This window comes from Leopardus geoffroyi, chromosome B1 (assembly GCF_018350155.1).
Source record: "Leopardus geoffroyi isolate Oge1 chromosome B1, O.geoffroyi_Oge1_pat1.0, whole genome shotgun sequence".
Lineage (NCBI taxonomy): Eukaryota > Metazoa > Chordata > Mammalia > Carnivora > Felidae > Leopardus > Leopardus geoffroyi.
The window spans coordinates 163,288,083-163,308,818 of NC_059327.1; the positions used below are offsets into that span (position 1 = coordinate 163,288,083).

At 45.5% G+C, this 20,736-nt stretch overlaps 1 protein-coding gene across 2 annotated transcripts in view; it reads left to right on the forward strand.

Annotated features, from left to right (window-relative positions):
• Positions 1-20,736, forward strand: part of SCFD2 (sec1 family domain containing 2) — a 411,701-nt gene that overhangs the window by 362,414 nt on the left and 28,551 nt on the right. For both annotated transcript variants that reach the window (XM_045474074.1, XM_045474075.1), the window contains exon 6: positions 12,861-13,006. In XM_045474074.1, the coding sequence (XP_045330030.1) occupies positions 12,861-13,006 (146 nt within the window). The remainder of the gene's footprint in view (positions 1-12,860; positions 13,007-20,736) is intronic.

Sequence of the window (20,736 nt, forward strand, 5' to 3'; positions counted from 1 at the left end):
ATAGATTATATTGCATATATGCTGTACCTACTGTTCAGAAACCTACTCTTATCACTTACCAATCCAGTATGGGAATCTTCCTTTATCAGTAAGTAGATCAATCACATTAGTGTTTATCCTCATATTGTTAGATGCTTCATTTCAATTTTCCACTGCTATAAACAGTATAACTGTGACCGCCCTTGGAACTTCTATCCTTGTACATTTCTCTTAACATGACTTCTTAACATGACTTCTGTGAAGTGGACAGACACGATGCGTGTAACCTGTGGAGCACCCAGTGAGAGCTCGGTGCCAGGAGGACTGTGCCAGGCGGTGCAGAAGGCCCTAGAGTGGCCATTTCAAGGAGCCGCTGCCCCCTCCCTAGAAGGGGCCCTGAGGCTTTTCACAGCCCGCAGAGCAGACTGCCATCCTTGCCCCTGCAAACGTAATGCCCAAAGCTACAGCCAACAATTCTCCATGGCGTTTTGGCTTGGTTGTTTGCTTCAGAAGACTCCCACGGTCTGGATGCCGTGGTGCATTTACTAGCTACCTCCTGGGTACCTGACTCCGCATGAGGCGCCAAACCTGTTGAGTTCTGAGAACTCTGAGTTTTACGAGCTCACAAAAAAGCCTTTGTGGCAGCGCGACTGTTCATTAAACCTGGATCTGAGCTATCCACGCGGTTTTGTTCTGTTTGTTTGTTAACAAACAAGAGGCCAGGATTGGCGTGGAAAGGACGGCAGTTGTGGGGTGGTGTGTGAAGAGCGAATGCAGTGTTATCAACCTGGACAATCTGGGTTGACTGGTTTTTGTTTCCCCAGTGGAAGCCCAAAAGAAACTCCAACCATTTGGGAGTTTTTATTCCTAAACTAACTCCCAGCTCCCTTGCCCTTTCTGAGCCGAGGAAGCGGAGACGCCCCGCTGTTAAATGTATAAATTCTGCCTTCAGATCAGGGAGCTCACCAGCTCTCCGACCCCTCCCCCTCCCCACCCTTCCGGGGAAAGAGCTCCCACTCACTCCCCCTCCATGACACGTGGTGGGTATAGAGTCACCGCTAACACAGCTGTGGGCTCAGGAATGTCCCTACCTACAAGCAAGTGAAAGTCTAGAAACCCTAAGGCTTTGTGATCATTTTTGTCACCCTGTAGACATGCAATCCACCTGAGCTGTCTCCATCAGAGGCTGAATGGGATGACTGAGAGACACGGTAGGAGCCTAAATCTGGACTGGGGTCGGGACTCATACAAAGCAACTAGAAGGCTTTGTACGGCCCACTCCAGGATGGGGAAGCCTGGCCCCATCCTCTGGGTAAATATATGGATGTGTGTGTGTGGATATATATATATATATATATATATATATATATATATATATATATACATACTTGTGGAGTACCTGGGTGGCTCAGTTGGTTAAGCATAGGCAGGGAGGAGGCAGGGAGAGCAGCCGCCTTCCCTCCTGCCCCTTCCAGGCTCCCTCCAACTTCAGTGTGACCCGAGCCCTGAGTTGCAGGAGGCAGACATCCGCCTGTACACTTGCCTGAGTTCTCTGCATGCGTTCTCTGCGGTCCACCCTCACGGTTCCTCCTTGCCTCAAAGAGAGATGAAGGAAACACGGTCCTTCTCCCCTTCCCCCTCCTGCCCCGGGCCCCCTGGCAGCCCTCTCTGGACTTCGCCCCGTCTCTGACTCAGGCATGGCTAACCCACACACTAATCCACACTGCCTCCGAAACAAAGTACAGAAAAGTGATAGATCAGAGGCCTCATTTAATGGGAGCTTAAATTTCAGGCGTGGTGCTGCTGGCTCGGTTCAATGGAGATTTACAACAGCAGGTGCAGGGGAAGCTTAGATTGAGGCAGAGGGATTTTGTGTGTTGGGGGAGGGGGAAAGGAGAGGGCTCATTTGATCTGTCTGCTACTGGAAGAGAAATAAACTCCATTTGCTCTTTTATTCTTTTAAGAAACAAAAGGGATAAAAGAAATTTTAGGCCAGTAAGCTTCCCTTTTATTCTTCCCTATTTCTCAAATAGATCAGAAAATGATCCGTATTATTAACCACCTAGTCTTCCCCCAAAATATAAATTAAAAAAAAAAAAACATTAATGTTCCTCCATACTTACAGATCTCATGATAGCAAGCTCAGCAAGGCTGGAGCTCAAGAAACACAATGGAAAAGAAAAGACTTAGGTTTTTAAAAAGCTCCTCTGAATGACTATGAGAACAAGAGGCAGACAGTAATTTGAGAGGCTTTTAAATGTGCCGTGAGTTCGACTTTTGATTCCATCCTTTTCTACACATGGACAATTAGCCATAGCACGGGTTTGTGTGATTAGCAGACAAGCCGAACCCTGAGTGATTTAGCCATTGTAACTTGGGTAAGAACGCGTTTCCCAGTGACCCATCCCAGCCAGAAATGACCCCATGTTATTCCCACACTGTCAGTTTTTTTGGCATTTCTAAAATAAAGTACAACTTTGCCTTTTAAAAACTCCCTCATGGGCAAGGAACCTTCGGTACTATTTTTAAAACCAGCGACAAGACTGGACCTGGGCCAAGATTCTGAAAGGAGCAGAAATAGTATAGCTCGGTGTGGTGTCTCCCAGCTTCCTTCTTGGCCTGTACCTCCAGGAAGCCTTCTGAGCGATCTTCTGGGTGGAGCTCTGGGCCTGGCCCCCCAACACTGAGGGATAGGGAGGGTCACGGGTACAGGGCTGGCTTCAGGTGGTAGCATGTCAGACACACGTCTTGGGGGACAGATGGCCTCCGGCGGGTCCTGGAACAACTATCCATGGAAGGAGCATCTGGGCTTCTATTTCCCGTTCTTTCTGAAATGTTAGATTGGACCATTGGTTCTGAAACTGCACAGTCCCCTGCTAGAATAAAATGATGGCCGTCTTTCCCCATGCGAAGAAAAATCAATGAAGCAGATCAAATTTTCCCCATCGTAAGTTTATCGAGCTATTCAAAACCACCAGAAATGTCAGCACTTTGAGAGGGGACTTTGAGTAGAAATGGCAAGTTTATAATTCAGTAGAATGGATTCAACAGGGTGAAAACGATGAGCCTGTTGGGAAATGCTCGTATTGAGACATGCTGGTCCGTGCACTTGTCTGCGATCACTGTCAGGAGCCCATGTGCTCCTTGGGAACAGGAGGGTTTGTGAACACGAGCTCTGGTGTCAGTGGCTCTGTGGGCACTTCCCGCACTGGTGGACAGGTCTCATTCCTGGAAAAGGGGCCCGGAGTCAAAATGACAGGAGAGAGATCTGATGTTCCAATAACAGGAGATTATATAACTGATCAAAACTCACTGCCTGCCCTCCCTCTCTCTCTGCACCTCCCCCATTCGCACTTTGTCTGTCTCTCTCTCTCTCTCTCTCTCAAAAGTAAACACTACAGGGGCGCCTGGGTGGCGCAGTCGGTTAAGCGTCCGACTTCGGCCAGGTCACGATCTCGCGGTCCGTGAGTTCGAGCCCCGCGTCGGGCTCTGGGTTGATGGCTCGGAGCCTGGAGCCTGTTTCCGATTCTGTGTCTCCCTCTCTCTCTGCCCCTCCCCCGTTCATGCTGTGTCTCTCTCTGTCCCAAAAATAAATAAACGTTGAAAAAAAAAATAAAAAAAATAAATTAAATAAACACTACAAAAAGGGGGGGGGGCATATGGGTGGCTCAGGTGGTTGAGCCTACGACTTCGGCTCAGGTCATGATCTTGTGGTCCATGAGTTTGAGCCCCATGTCGGGCGGGCTCTGTGCTGACAGCTCAGAGCCTGGAGCCTGCTTCGGATTCTGTGTCTCCCTCTCTCTCTCTGCCCCTCCCCCAATCACCCTTTGTCTGTCTGTCTCTCTCTCTCAAAAATAAACATTAAAAAAAAAAATCAATGCCTGCCTTTTTAAAGAAATAGCCTCAAACATGATATTTCAGTTACTCTGAATGCTGAACTTCAGGATCTCTTTGTCCAAGGTGATTTGGCTTGATTTAATAGGGGAACGTATTACCCACATATGAAATCCTATTACTTAATATGATACAGTATTTACAAAGTCCTTGGTGCCCCCCTCTGTAACCACATAATCTGAAGATAAAGAAACTATGATAGTAGAGCTAGGGCAGTCAGAAGAGCTGCCGTGGAGAGATTTTTCGGAGGCATCTTAGAGGAAACGTTTCAGAACAGTAGCGGCTGTTTCCTCGTTTCAGTGATGAACCAGGGCTGTCCGTTTCGCCACCTCCTTGGCACTTCCCGAAGCCGCGCACACGCTCAGCACCAAGAGCTGTTTTCCCACCGGCTGCATCCTGCTTTCTGGGCGTCACTGCCAGCTTGACCTTCCACCCTGCTATTAAAAATGCAAGATCCAAAGCATATTCCTGACCGGTTTTCTTCCTTCAGGCTTTCCCCCAACGTGTTTTCACACACACACACACACACACACACACACACACACAGACGCCTCAGATCTCAGCTAGAATTCTGGGTAGTCCCATCCTCTCGTGACCGTGCAAGTCCTTCCCAGTCCACGACACATCCCAAACCCGCCTGATGATAAAAGATCACAGCTGTCATCTCTTCCTTTTGTCAACTGTTTTCCAAAACCGAGTTTGCTGGAGGCTTCAAAAGCAGTGTGACTGGTTTTCGTCTTATTTTTTAAGATGGTGGCTGACACATGTAAAAGATCATATGATGCATATGTTATAAAGCACAACTGCGTAATAAATACCCACGGACCCAGTGCTGGCACCTACTCCCACCCTCAGAGGTAACCACTTTCCTGACGTGTGTATTTATCATTCTTTCTTTTTAGAACTGTTTCTTCTCATACGTATGGCTGTCGAAACCATGTAGCGTTCAGTTTTGCTTGTTAAACAAACAATTTACGTGGCCAACTGAAGCTGCTCTTGTGAAGTAGCCTTTTTGGGACTCGATGCGCTTCCACACGTAGGGCCGAAGTCGCTCAAAACCATCAGGGAGCTGTCTGTCTGGCATTTCCTGCAGAGACAGTTTATTGGCTCCTCAAGAATCAGCGCTATTGCTTTACAGCACATTTGGTCTGATTCAACTCTTTTTTTCCTATTACATCCCTGTTTCCGCCATTCACATATTGGAGAAATACATAGTGGGTGCCTTCTACGAGCCAGGCGCTGGGCTAGAGATCAGCGGCAAGCCAGGGGGAGCCCCCGCTCCCGCTGGAGCTCACGGCCAGCCTCGTCTCCTTCCCTCCTCTGTCACGTGAGCCGTAAGTGCAGGCCGCAGGCTAGGAGAGTCCAGGCCCTTGAGCCACATACGGCGAACAAAGGGGCCATGGGACCAGTGGGCTGAGAGCCCAAGGGGAGGTTTATAGAAGGACTTCAGGAAGTGGTCAGCCTCCATGGGCCCCATCCTGGGCCCTCTGTGGCCTCACCTGGATATTCCTGACTCTGGGTTTCTTTGATACGCTCACACACTCTCCCAAGCATATTCCTGTCATTAGCACCACACCTGCACAGGAGGCCCCGCCGCGGGGTATAGACCTAGGGCTCTACAGTGAAAGAGGAAATCAGCCCTGTCAGCGCTAGAGTCTGACAGATGACAAAGATACAATTGCCTGGGTACAAAAAGATACAATGGAACCTCGCGAATATATATACTTTGTAATTTTTATATGATATAATGTAGAATATAAATATAAAGAATCCAAAGGATGTATGTATAATTCATGTATTCTCACCCAGCTTCCACACGGGCCACCCACCAGAATAACTGACATCCTGCAATCCCTCTATAAAATAACACGGCTAATGCCAAAACCCTGACCCCCCTCAGCCCTGGGGCCCATCTCCACATGCCGGCATATCTGTTCTTCCTACTTGCCTTGTGTGATTCCCCAGAGTCCGAAGCCTGTGCTAGCCACTTGTACTCACTATCGAGTCGCAAGCTTGAATTAAATGTTCCTGCATACTGATGAAATACGAATTCAGAAAGAAAATCATGTCAGTGAAAACTGAATTGAATGCTTTTGAAAGACTTCAGTCAAGATGAGTCACTTAAAAAATGCTTTTGAATTAGGTGTGAACAAATTGAGTGTAAAAGACTGAAGGGAAAAAAGTTAAAATGTAGAAGAATTCTGCTCTCCGATTGTGCAACGGGTGTCTTTAACTTCTTATTCCCCTTGAAATGGACTAAAAATGGAAATTGTGCATGGTACATACTGTTTTTTTTTCTTTTTAAGACAAGTCTGTTCAGCAGACAGTACTCAAGGAAAACACCTGAGCTTTCCCTCAAACATTAGTGAATAAATGGACATTTATGTTTTAATTCTAAATAACATTTTATGCATATGTGAATATACAACATACAATGTAAACTATGTGTGTGTGAGAGAAATTGATTTTTTATGATCCCCTTCTTTGAATGACTCTCAATCACCTTCAGTCCCAAGCACATTTGAAAAAGAGGACTTCTATTATAGTTTTGCCTATGCACTTACCAGGACTGCCCTACTCAAGGGTGGATTTATGGTCAGCCAACCTCCCTAAAAGATTTCTGATGTGATGGCACTTGCTGAGGATGATTTGGCTTTTTATTTTGTTTGGTTTTGTTTTCACTTGCCAAACATTTATTGAGAGCCATGAGAAAAGACCCTATTTTAGAAACAACGGTTTGAAGAGAGAGAGAAAAGGCAATGTCAGACTGCTGGATGGATGAGGGAGGTCATGACCTCCCAAAGCTCTGCCCTTTCTGACCAGTCACACTCCCAGTCGACCTTTTCTCTAACCACCCCGGGAGCCAATGGAGCCAGGACCCCTGCTCCAGGGCTTTGCTGGGCGGCAGGAGGGCAGGGATGTGACCTGGAAGGTGGCCGGATGTTCCCAAACTGCAGGCAAGCAGAAGGATGAAAAGGCTAGCCTCGAGTAACTTGGGTCCAGATGAGAAAAGGGCCTCTTGACTAGGCTCAAATTATATTTTTTGACCCTAGTTCTTCCCAATCAGTTGTGAGGAGCCTTTCGAGCTGTGAACAGTATCACTTAAAAGGGAAACATTTCAAATCCTGTTCTAGCATGCCCCCCCCCACCATGTATCCAGCCATGCAAGTGACGTGCTTCTGCTTGAGTGAACGCATGCTCACATGTGTACGTGTGTGTGTGTGTGCGTGTGTCCTCTCATGTGTGTGCTTTGGAAGGCCTCCGATGAGGGCTGCTTCAGCACCAGTCCAGACAAAGGCCTTGGACACAGCGGCCTCCTGGGACGACATGCTTGATTTTGCTCAGCACCTAAGGAATAAAGCCAACCTTACGGAAAATAGGTTCTTTAGAAAAGGTTCCCCGAGCACCAGAATGATTCAAGCTTGCTCCCTGAGAGAACACACAGAAGAGAAGTAGGCAGACTGGAGTAGGAGTACAACTTCATTTCAGCCGTCCCGGGAGGATCATGTGCTATTCAGCCATCTCTCCATCTCCACTTTGTTGTTGCTGGAAACGTGGGTCCCTGCAGGGTACAGAGCCATGGAAACCACTCTTGCACTCTGCTCAAGTGCAGGGACTTCAGTAAGTGGAGACGGGGAGAAGGGAGCAGAGAGAGAGGCAGCATGGACACAGGAGCCCTATTTTGTTGCTCCAAGGAGTAACTGGACCCCTGCCCAAGAGATCCCCAAGCCCTCCAGAGAAAGAAATTGCAGGGGCATGAGTCATCCCCCATTTTAGAAGAACACAGGGGTTCCAACCCTGGGGGGGTTGGGGGCCTCCCTTATCAAGACTGGGCAACTGGAGTACTCAGATCGTGCTTGGTTAAAGGCTGGGATCAGCTTCTGGCTTATTATCTATTTAACTAAGTGGATTAAATGAGAATTGACTGGAATTGTACACTTCGAGTTCCCTTACAAAACACCGTTATCTCATAAGCTGGCTTAATGGAACAGGCTGTCAGGGGCTTATTAGAAGTAACTGAATACAACGCCTCACAGAGCAATGATCCAAAGGAGGGTATACAGAAGGCTGGGAGACCTCACACCTTGTGTGGCTACAAAAGACAGGCCTGAGGTGTGACTGCAAACCACACTGTTTAGCATCCACACCGGGGGACAGGCCCAGGTCTTCCCAAGAAGAAAGGCATTTGCCACTCACCTCACTTGGTTTAAAAGCATTTCTTCCAGGGGTGCCTGGGTGGCTCAGGTGGTTAAGCATCTGACTTCAGCTCAGGTCATGATCTTGCAGTTTGTGGGTTTGAGCCCCATGTCGGGCTCTGTGCTGCCAGCTCAGAATCTAGAGCCTGCTTCAGATTCTGTGTCTCCCCCTCTCTTTCTTCTCCTCCCCGCCTTATACTCTGTCTCTCTCTCAAAAAAAAAAAAAAAAAAAAAAAAAAAAATTTAAAAGCATTTCCTCCATGTTATGGCTGAATTAAGTCTTTCATTGATCTTTTATATGTGTGGCCTCAGCACATATGAAAGATACCAGAATGGAGTGGCTAACAGGATCCTCTTTGGAGTTAGACTGCAAAACTTTGAACCTCAGCTTTGCCACTTACTAGCTGAGTGACGCTGTGTTCCTTAACTTCTCTCTGGCTCAGTTTCCCCAGCTGCAAAGTGGGTTTCTGCAGAGATGCAACAAGCTGATATGTATACACTTCTTAGCATAGTGCCTGGAATAAGCGATGATCTAAGTGACCGTTCAGTGATGGTAACCGTTACTCTTGTCACAGAAAAAACTTCATCGCATTTCATAGCTTTTGTGCCCACATCTCCTTCCGCTGTTAATTGCAGCGTGAATTTGGAATGAGCCACGTTCATGGAGGAGATTCTGGATGGGAGGCATTGGGTGTGGAGGAGCTCAGGTCTGTGATCAGCAGGACATTTTGAACCCTGACTTTGCCAGGAATGGCAATGGGACCTTACACAAGTCATGTATCTTCTCTGATCCACATTTCTAAAGTGTGTGTGTGTGTGTGTGTGTGTGTGTGTGTGTGTGTGTATAACTTTCACTACAGACTTTGGGTAAATGAATGTAACTCCTGCTTTGGGTGAATGCTGATGTAATTATGAATAATGCTCAGAGACTGGCGTGCTCTCCCAGAAACATGCACATTGTAGAATACTTGCGTTGAGGGTGACAGATATGTTGGAAAGAGTTGATGATTTGGATGGAGGTCGCTCTTGTGCAGTTCTTTGTGCACAATGTGCACAATGGAAACAATGGACTCTTTTTGAGGAAAGTTTTACTTTATTTGTGAATTTAGGACATTTTATTTTCCACCCAGCATTTGATAGCCTTATTTTCCTGTTGTGTCCATTTGAGTTTAATTTACCAGTAATCTGTAAACACTTCTGTCAAACAACCTGCTCTACAGTTGACCTCTTTGCAATTATACGGCCTTTGCTTCATTATCTCCAAAGCATAATGTACAATTGCCATGAATAATCTATAAGTTTCAGGAATCTATAGTCCAGTAGATGATTCTCTTTCATTCAGTCTAGTGGATGAACATCATATTACTCACTTTCCAAAAAAAAAAAAAAAATTGAAATAAACCATATGAAAAATTGGATGAATCCTTCTGTTTGACAGAAAATGAATTACTTTAAATAAAAAATTTAGCCTGTTTGGGGTGCCTGGGTGGCTCAGTCGGTTAAGCGGTTGACTTCAGCTCAGGTCATGATCTCGTAGTCTGTGAGTTCAAGTCCCACATCGGGCTCTGTGCTGACAGCTCAGAGCCTGGAGCCTGCTTCCATTCTGTGTCTCCCTCTCTCTCTCTGCTACTCCCCCGCTCATGCTCTGTCTCTCTCTCTGTCAAAAATAAGTAAACATTAAAAAAAAATTTATCCTGTTAGGTGAATTGTGCACCTTGTGTCTTCTTATTTTCATGCCTTTTTTTGTTTGAAAGACTAGTAGGGAATATTCAACACTCAGATATAATTGATATAATTTCTCATATTTTAAATGGCTTAGAGTGAGGGTTTAAGGAAAGAAGTTAACATGGTTGAGTGAAAAGCCATAACTTTCCAGGGCTTCTTCTGGTTGGTTATTGACTAGAGTGAAAAGCCATAACCTTCCAGGGCTTCTTCTGGTTGGTTATTGACTAAAGCACAAGCTGGCATAGCTCAGGTACGGTTGCAATGCCAAGGGTAAGCATAGTGTGATATCAATCCCTATACCTGTGGATCTCAACTCTTTTTGGTTATGGGCCCCTGTAAGAATCAGGAGGAAGTTATGAACATGCTCCTCAGAAAACAACACATTCTCTCCTTTCCACAAAGGTTGGCATAGAATTCTGGGGAATTCACATGAGCTCCTGACTTCCCTCCATCCACTCCACTATCACCACAGTTCACGGAACATGGGGAGGCTTCCTCTCACTGCTCTTGACCATGCTGATTTTTTTTTAATGGCATGAATTGGACATTTCTGGAAACCAGAAGTTTAAAACTAGTCAGAGAATTTTTATGATACAATAAGAAATATACATATTGGCCTTTGTCCCCAGTTCCTGGCACACAGCTATTAGAAGCCTTGGAATCTCCAGAGTGATAAGAGTGTCCAGTATGCTAGGGGGATGACTGGTGGTAAGGGCCACCCCTCAGCTGCAGGATGGAGGGCTGGTTGCCAGAAAGACAGAGGCAAGGCATCTCCTCATTTCACACCCACTAGGACTGATCCAGATGATAACCACAAGCAGCGTTGAGGATGTGGAAAAATCGCAATCCTCTCACACTGCTGGTAGGAATGTCAAATGGTGCGGCCACTTTGGACAACAGCCTGGCAGTTCCTCAATAGGGTCAACATAGAGCTTCCAATTCTATAATTTCACTCCTAGGTATATACCCAAGAGAAACGGAAATATATGTCTCTACAAAAATTTGTATATGTAAAACTAGCAGCATTATTCATAATAGCCAAAATGTGAAAATAACCTAAATGCCCATCAATTGGTGAATGCATATGTGAAATGTGGTATATCCACACAGTGAATATTAGTCAGCAATAAAAAGAAAGGAAGCAATGGGGCGCCTGGGTGGCGCAGTCGGTTAGGCGTCCGACTTCAGCTCGGGTCACGATCTCTCGGTCCGTGAGTTCGAGCCCCGCGTCGGGCTCTGGGCTGATGGCTCAGAGCCTGGAGCCTGTTTCCGATTCTGTGTCTCCCTCTCTCTCTGCCCCTCCCCCGTTCGTGCTCTGTCTCTCTCTGTCCCAAAAATAAGTAAACGTTGAAAAAAAAAATTAAAAAAAAAAAAAAAAAAAGAAAGGAAGCACTGATGCATATATACTACAACTCGGATGAACCTTGGAAACCTTACGCTAAGTAAAAGAAGCCTGACACAAAAGATCATATATTCTCTGGGTCCATTTATATGAAATGTCCAGAAATGGCAAATCCATAAAGACAGAAAGAAAGCAGATTAATGGTGCCAGGGACTTGGGGTAGAGTGAGAAAGTTAACAAGTATGGGGTTTCTTACTGAGGCGATAGGAATATTCTAAAATGGATCATGGTGATGATGGTCGTACGACGATGTGAATATACTAACAGCTATTGGATTGTATGCTTTAAATGGGTTCAGTGTATGGTATATGAATTATATCTCAATAAAGCTGCTCCCAAAACAGAATACAGGCTCTGGATCCAGGCTGTCTGTGTTTAACCCCCGTGGAATTTCTGGTGTCCTGAGACAAGGATTCGGGTGCAGGTACTATATTCGGAAAGATGTTTCAGGAAGCATAGTCAGGAAGTAGGGAAGTGAGCCAGGGAAGGAAGGAAAGCCAGTGAAGGGGCATTAATGAGTGAGTTATTCTTGTGGGCAGCTGGAGCTCCATCCTCCCGGGACTGAGCAAAGGCTTTGGAGACCACACTTCGGAATTGTCCCCCACCAGGGGGTAAGGAAGCGGGGCTGTGCCCACAAGTGCTAACTTCCTAGCACACAAAGGCCAAGCATGCTTCTATAACCAGAGAAAGCCCTCAGACAGGAAGAGAGACAGACAGAGAGAAACAAAGAGACAGAGAGCGAGAGCCATGCAGGTACTTGAGGTAGGAAGCAGTCAGAGTTTGTTCCGCAGACCGACAGGTGACATCCAGGGTGACTGAGTGGGTATGGACAGGGCGTTGGCAAGGTCTGCTCACAGGGGTATTACTTAACCTCTCTGTACCTTGGTTCCTTCATCCTTAAGATGGGAAAATAATAGCTCCAATCTCATAAGGGTACTGCAAGGATCAATGAGTTCATGTATCTGAGTATTGGAGACAGCCAGAAATACTCATCTTGAACCTTTCTCTTTTAAACTTCTGACTTATCTGTGATCATTTCACTTCTGAATTGGCTTCTAACAAGATAGAGAATAAATCCAGCTATTATAAGTGTCAAAGAAAAATAGAAGCCTTGCCGAGAATAGTCTTCTTATTAGGCTGTCTTTGTGTGTTATCAGCTTTGAATGGCTGCCTTTTGAAATACACCATATGCTTTGTTAGCACATTAGGCAGATGCCCAGCCCAGCAAGTTCTGTTACTGGAGCAGCTCTGTAATCTCTCATTCTTGCTATTCTATTTTACGGAAACTGTTGGTGGGATTCAAGCAAGAGAGGTTCATCATAGCCCTCTCTGGTACTTTTCTTTGTGTCTCCCCATTTTTGCCCAAAGCTATGTTCTGAGGATAGTAGACCCCAGGGAGCTCTCTCTCTGTGAAACTTTTACAGAGAGGGACTGAAGCCAGTGGCTGCCATCCCAGGCAATTCTGAGTTCTACGTCTATCAAAGGCATTTATACTCAGTATGTTTCATTGCTCATGGATGATTGAAACAGCCCAGTTGGGGAACAGCCAGGGAAAAATAGGGTTAAAAAAAAACCCAACTGTGTTACATCGAGCTCAAGCTGTCATGATTAAAATTTAATTTAAAGATTTGTTCACCCAAGAAAATATCTCTGGATTGTTTCAGGCTGTGACTCTTCAATTAAGCTGACTTTTCACAAATCCAAAATTGCCGTGGATGAGCTCTTTACTTCGCTTCGGGATATTGCTGGAGCTCGGAATCTCATGAAACAGTTTAAGTCTGTGTATGTTCCTGGAAATCATACCCACCAGGCAAGTACATATGTTTTAAAGTAACTGTCTAATCTGTGTTGTATTTTTAGGATTCAGAGACCACAAAAAAAAAAAAAAAAAAAAAAAAAAAAGTTTCCATTTAGCCTCTCTAAAATGAGGGATTTGTTCTAGATGAACTCCAAGCCCCCTTCTAGTTGAGAGTTCTGGGTTCCCCTGAATCTGAAAGCTTCTTGATTCGTTTGTACCACAGGCTTGATGCAGGGAGATGAGCAATGGACTGGGGGGTCAGTCCCTGCTCTATAACTGTCACATACCTATTTTATAACCTTAGGCAAGTCCCTTCCCTTCACTGGGCCCCAGTTACTATAGGTGCAGGTAAGGGGCTGGCCTTATGTGATTCCCAAGCTTCTAGATCTAAGCAGTCCCTAAACATCCTGAACAATTAGAACAATAAAATTACCTAATAATATCATAGCAAGGAAAAAAGAAGTTGGTCATCGCAAAATCTTTGTTATTTATAATCCCCTCACCACTTCCTAAGGACGGTAGGGGAACTCTAGAAGGATGTTTTGACTGGTGACCAGGAAGGTAGTATCAGAACCCAAGATTAAAAGCTCAGTGAGGGAGGGGCCCCAGAAAGAGCCAGGAAGGTTAAGGAGCGAAGAAAGGCTGGAGTCGTTGAGGCTGGGTAGTGTCCGTCGGACAAGGATGGAGACAGAACTAAGGTTCCTCGTGGTCAAAGATGAGCCTTCCAGGAAGAACACATGTTCCTGACGGAAAAGATGATTCGTGGGGCGTGTGCAAGCATCTCCTCCTACGTATCCCTGTGAAATCTCAGGAAAAGCCACTCCATTTGCCAAGGCTCTTTGGGAAGTTGAATGTGCTGTCAGTGAGGGTCAAGTTCAGCATCCAGATGCTGATGCTTTAAGGTGGGCATGTAGACAAGAGCTAAGGTTATCTGCCATAGCCTAGCAAAATCCGGACTCTTCCTGCCATGTATCCTTACAGTAGCTGATACCTGAAGAGTGCTCTCACATTTGGTTTGTCCTTTGATCTTTGCAGCAACTAAGCTAGGGAAGCGTTATTATCCTGAGATCTAGGAAGGCCATGTGACTTGCCACAGGCACACAGGTGACCAGGGCCGGATGCCAAGTTTTGGCTGCCAACATAAAACCTCCTCCCTTCTATACCGTGGATCTCACAGAGACTCTGGAAATACTGATTGATAGTGCTGACGGGCATCTGAAATCACCCACCAACATATGAAAGATCTTAGAAACTGGCACTCAACTTGGTAACATAAATTCCCGTTGGTTCAATGATCTGAGGACACCACTACCACGAAATACAGATAAAATCACTCACAGAATTAATCGTATACAGTTTGGTTGTTAAAAAAAATCACCAATCTTGGGGCGCCTGGATGGCTCAGTCGGTTAAGCGTCTGACTTGGGCCCAGGTCATGATCTTGCGGTTCACAGGTTCGAGCCCCGCATTGGGCTCTGTGCTGACAGCTCAGAGCCTGGAGCCTGCTTCACGGATTCTGTCTCCCTCTCTCTCTGCGCCTCACCTGCTCATTGTCTCTCTGTCTCAAAAATAAATAAAAAACATTTTAAAAAATCATCAATCTTAAATACAGCAATATGGACTAGTTCTAGAAGACACAGAACTGGTGATGCATGATGAGATTTAGACCAAAGAATTCCAAGAAGCAAGTTGCTGCTGCATTTGGCAAAGTGCAAATAAAACACTAGATTAATAAGCTCTTTTCAGCTTATTTCAGTATTCAGCACTGTGACTAATTTAGCCAAATTCACATAAATGTGTATTAGCTATAAATCTTGGGCATGATAAGGACAACGACATATTTTCTAGACTTTATGGCCCTGCTGCCAACACTGCTGTCATTTCTCCAGACCTCAGAACCCTGTCCTGCAACCATGGCCTTCACAAAAAGAAATTTCCCCTTGTTGTATAGACTCCCTTACGGTGAGTCAATGACGTCAACCCACTCACTGAAAATCCTAAATGTCAGTGAGCGGGATGTGGGGGGCAAGGTGGGGAGTGTGTGTGTATCTTCAGGGGATTTAGTAAATAATGATACAGACACAGGCTGTGAAATACTGTGAAACAATTGAAATGAATGGGGCAACTCTAATGTGCTTGTTAGCGGGACTGTGAGTAAACCCTCGTCTCAGGTTCTGCTTCTTGGAGAACTCAAACTAAAATGGAGGTTTCTGATCTATTAGATGGGGGGAAAAACACATGTAATGTAGATCATTCTGTGAAGTTTTTTCTATCTTTGTTTGAAAAACAAAACAAAATAAAATAAAAAGTATATGGGTGTGTATATTTCATAAATTTTTCAAACTAAGAAAAAATTTGTGATGGTTATCTTGTAGGGGTTGAGAAGGGTTGGATGGATAAGGAAGAACTCTTTTGACTTCTTGCTTTATATTTATGGGGATAGGGAAAGAGTTTTTGATGGGATTATGGGTCAGTTTTACTTGTTTGGGTGTTTTTTTTTTTTTTTTAATATTTTTTGAATTTAAAGTTCTCAGTCATAGAGGAAAGCCCAGTAAGGACAGGGGTTTTGATCTGGTTTGCTCACTGCCATATCCTCAGTGTCTAGAAGACACTTAGCTATAGTGAAAGCTTAATAAATATTTGTTGAGGGCATCTTGAATGCAATACCTATATCTTTATCATATAGCAGAGGATTTGTTGGCATACAGGGTATGTATAATGAGAAAAAGACAAATGTCCAAACTAGACTCAGAGTCCAGCTGTGTCTAGTTTTGAAGATGGGCCTTGACTGGGCAACTTTCTATCCATCTCTTCTCCCAACTTGGTCCTCAGCCCTAGATAGAAAGTGTGCTTTTGGGGCGCCTGGGTGGCGCAGTCGGTGAAGCGTCCGACTTCAGCCAGGTCACGATCTCGCGGTCCGTGAGTTCGAGCCCCGCGTCAGGCTCTGGGTTGATGGCTCAGAGCCTGGAGCCTGTTTCCGATTCTGTGTCTCCCTCTCTCTCCGACCCTCCCCCGTTCATGCTCTGTCTCTCTCTGTCCCAAAAATAAATAAACATTGAAAAAAAAAAAATTAAAAAAAAAAAAAAAAAAAGAAAGTGTGCTTTCTATCTAGCTCCATGCTGTTTGTATACAGAGTCTAGCTGAGATGCTTTGGGCTCCCTGGGACACCCAGGAAAACACTAGACCTGGTCTACCTCCAGATTCCTTTTCTAGCTCTAAGCAGCGCTGCACATCTGGGCTCTCTTCCCTGGATCCCAGGCCCCCTCCCAGAAGCCCTCTCTCCTGCTCCAGTGCACAAGCTGGCTCTCAGAGCTACTCCGGTACCCCTGCTAGCACTGGAGACACCTCTTAGTTCACCTTCATCCTTTGGTCTTTTCGGAAGATGTGTCAGCCACAGCCCCGAGAACACCACTCTCGTCATTTTAAGGGAATGTGATTTCATACAAGAAATGAAGTACATATAAAATCTCTGGAAGAGCTGGGAGGAGTGGGAGCTAGAATGTATCTCCAGAAATGAGCCCAGAAGATCGCCACACACCTGGCCCTCCCAGGGAGCCAGGACCTCAGCTAGAGCCAGGAGAGTGGGCATGACTGGGGATCATGAGGCTGCCATTGAAGCTGTTGAATTGCAGAACATACTACCAAAGCTGGAGATAGCATCCATGTTTGTTCACCATGGTATCTGCAGAGCTCAGCTCAATACTTGCCACCTAGTGGGTGGGTGGATGGATGGATGGATGGATGGATGAATGGATGGACAGACAGAAGGCTTCTGGACTGTAGGAACAGACGGTTCCATCCACAATGGTATTTCTTATACTCTTAATGCTTGGTGAGATGGATGTTAGCAAGGAGGGTAACAGCAGCATTGGGTTCATAGCCCAGCATAGCAGCATTGGGGTCATAGGTCCATAGTCCTATTGACTGTGTGGTTTTATTTTTTTTATTATTTTTTATTTTGCATTTTTTTAATGTTTATATTTAAGAGAGAGAAAGGGCGGGGGCGGGGGAAGGAACAGAGAGAGAAAGGGACAGAATCTGAGGCAGACTCCAGGCTCTGAGCTGTCAGCAGAGAGCCCGACACAGGCGTGACCCCATGAGCTGTGAGACCATGACCTGAGCCACAGTCGGACGCCCCACCGACTGAGTCACCCAGGCACCCTCAACTGTGTGATTTTAGGCAGGTTACTTCACCTCTCTGTGCCCACTTCCTCCTCTGTGCAAAGAAGCTAATAATCGTACCTCCCTCATAAAGATGCTCCGATGATTAGGTGAGTTGGTACCTGTGAAGCTCTTAGGGCAGGAGCTGACACAAACAGCCCTATGTAAGCATTTGCTGTAACAGTTGTAGGGAAGGACAAAATACGCCTTTTCTTAGTCCTCTTTCGTAGCATTTCACCTTTCCCTTTGCTAGGAAAAGAGCCACATAGAAGGGGAGTCGTTCTCAAGCTGACTGCACCATTAGCTGCTGTGTCTGGTAAGAGTTTGTTGCTGACTCCCATTTGTCGGAGGAGTTTGTGTTCATAGACTGTGTTGAGTGGAAACCGAAGCCCCCAGTTTTGCTTGTGAAGCAAGTCTTCTGCTCTCGTTTCTTACTGCAAACGGTCCAGTTCGGGGGGGAGGTTTCACCTCCTCCCTGAATGCCACAGTGTTTGATGTGCTGCTTTTCCTCAGCTGCAGCATCAGGAGGCTATTAGGCCGATGTCTCAGGGCGAAGAGCGTCTGCGCCCTTTCAGACAAAATACTGTATGACTCTCACATGACTTGCTTTGGCAGAAGTCTCAAAGTGCTGTGCTGGGCTGCGCTGGAGAAAACTTTCCACAGATGTGTACTGTCTCCTGTGCCTCTGGCACACTGAGCAAGAGCATTGAGAACCAGCAGTGCCCAAGGAGGCTTGATTCATCTGGTGCCTGGTGAAATACGGATCTCTGAACAGTCCGTAGGACCAGTCTCTTTGTCAACAATCCCCAGCCCCGGCAGCCCGAGTTCTTTCCAAGTGCTAAGCTCTCTTCTTCCTCCTGATTCTATCTACCAAACTCCAGACCTGCTAGCGTCCTTTTTGAAAGAATCAACACAAGATGGGACCACGTTGGGGACCAGGAAACTTGTCTCTGTCCTGTAGTCTCCTTCTAACTGCCTGGGTGAACTCAAGCAGATTAGTTAATAGCTTCGGGCTTAGGTTTTTTTCGTATTGAAGTTAAAGGGACTACACTCAAAATTTTACAAAGTAATCTGCTTTTGGGTTTGAAGGAAGGAAGGAAGGATGGATGGATGGATGGATGGATGAACAGATAGGCAAATGAACCACTTTTCAATCTTCAGAGCAACCCATTTCCTTTTAAGAAGATGAAAGGAGAAAAAAAAATCAGTCATAGTGTAGCAAAATATAAAAATAAATAAGCCATGGAACAGACAAAGCCATCAGCAGTTTTGAACAGATGTTTTTCTGTACAGTCATGGATTGAAACAAAATGAACAGTCTCTCTACAAGTCTAGTTTTCCTGAGAAGTTGGCTGTTGCGAATCAAGTCTGCATAAAAGGGAGAGGCATCTTCAGTAACAGGACTGAGAGGGTCCGTGGCTGCACCAACACCAATCAACAAAGCCAAGGGCAGCAGTGCTGATTGATGGGGATGTGGTTGTGGCAACAGCTTAGGTTTTCTTGGATTCTGATTATCTTGGACCATCTTTAAGGTGCACCAAATTCAAGAAGATGTTGGAGTTGGACCGTTTTCTCAAAATGGTCTCTGACTTACGTATAATGTCTGCGACTGCTGCTGTGCTCAATACGTTCGTTCAAGAACTCCAATCAGGTCAATAAAAGAGTCTTCTGGACCTTCTCATACATTAAATCTACCATAAAAGAGTAACCAGAGACATAGACACAAATATTTTATTTTTCATATTTTGATTAAATACAATATTTTTAAGAGTCCAGTTTGTTCTGGAAGACATACTGGCTATTTAAAGAGAGGGTTTCTGGTATAAGACCAATTTTTTTGAAACTTCCAACTTTTTCATGTATAATACCAATCAGAGATCTCATTAGGCTCTACCAACTCTACCAAACCTTCAGGCTATCTCCATGAGCCTGTCATAAAGGGCCATGTTGTGATGTACGTGGCCCTAGTCACTTTTACCTTTATGGACCCGTTCCTCTATAAAAATAAAAAATATTAAAATTTGTATGGGGGTGCTGGGTGGCTCAGTCGGTTAAGCATCCTCCTCTTGGTTTCAGATCAGGTCACGATCTCCCGGTTTGTGAGATTGAGCCCCATGTCGGGCTGCACGCTGACAGCATGGAGCCTGCTTGGGATTCTCTCTTTCCCTGTCTCTCTGCCCCTCCCCTGTTCACACTCTCTCTCTCAAGATAAATAAATAAACTAAAAAAAAAAACGTTTTAATTGTATTGTACAATTGAATTGGTATAGAGACAATATTATATATCAAAACATCTTTGACCTAAAAGTTCATTTTTTTCTTTCCTTCTGATTTTAAACTAATACATTTTCATGGGTCCCTGCAAGTCTGGTGGGCTCTAGGCATTGTGTCTTCTGTGCCTAATGGATTAGCTGGCCATGTGGTCAAGGCCCCCACTTGGCACCAGTCTGCCTAGGACAGGGACATAGCTGGCCCTCAGGGAGCACTAGGCGATTTTCTTCTCTGGAGTAGTCCTTGTGACCATTCAGGAAGCAGTCCTTGCAGTTCCCTGGGAGCTACTCAGTTTGGTCCCAAGGTAACAGCTCAGAAGTAAGGGAACTAGACTCATGGGGGGCGGGGGGGGGGGGGTGGGCAGAAGTCCCCTGGCTTGAAAACTTCACATCCTATAGGAGCCAGTTTCTCTGGAACAATTCCACAGGCAGCCTCCAGCGTTCCTCCAAGGGACATGCCCAGTTATGCAAGAATCATCGTACTCAGACGAGCCCAAAGCTCTGGCTTTCTATCCAACATTTAGAGCTTTCTCCAGTCTAATGCAATTCACTAAGCAGGGGTCAATTTTATCATAAGCCATCTCGCCTGGCTACAGTTTGACATTCTTCTCTTATCAGGTTTCCAGGGAAACAGAGCTAGAAAGTCAACCAAAGGTCAAATTCTTACGCAGAAGAAGGGAAAAGGGTTTAATAATCCTTTGCCTATAACATGCAACTTGCCAGTTACGGAAATAATTATATTAAGGTTTCAATACAGACTTTACAGGGTGTCTGTGGCAGAGACAATGCTCTGTGTTCCCCAAACTCCATTTCCTTTTCCTCCTGGGCGCAGTTAGGCCACATTTTCCAGATTCCCTTCTGGGTAAATGTAGGTTTGTGACTAATTCTGGCCAATAAACGGTGGGTAGAAGTGATACAGAACACTTTCAGCCTAGGCCCCTAAAATCTCCCCGGAGGTCCTCCACGGTCCCTCTCTTCCTTCATCTGCTGATGAGATGCATAGGCTTCCGTGTGGGATTCCAGTGCCCTAGAGAATGGTGGAGCCACTCAACAGAAGGGACCTGGCGAGTACCTATATGGTTGGGGGGTGGGGCAGAGACCCTCCACTACCAACACGCACCAGATGTGATATAAGCAAGAAATAAATGACCCGCAAGAAAAGGAAAGAACAAATTTGCCTGTGTTCTTAACTCCTCTCCTCCCTACCTGCCAAAGGGGAACTGACAGAGATTGTTTGACTGGGAAAGTTAAATTACTATGCCCTACTCTCTTAATGTGGAGGCAAGCCACACAACGGATCTCCCCTCCAGCC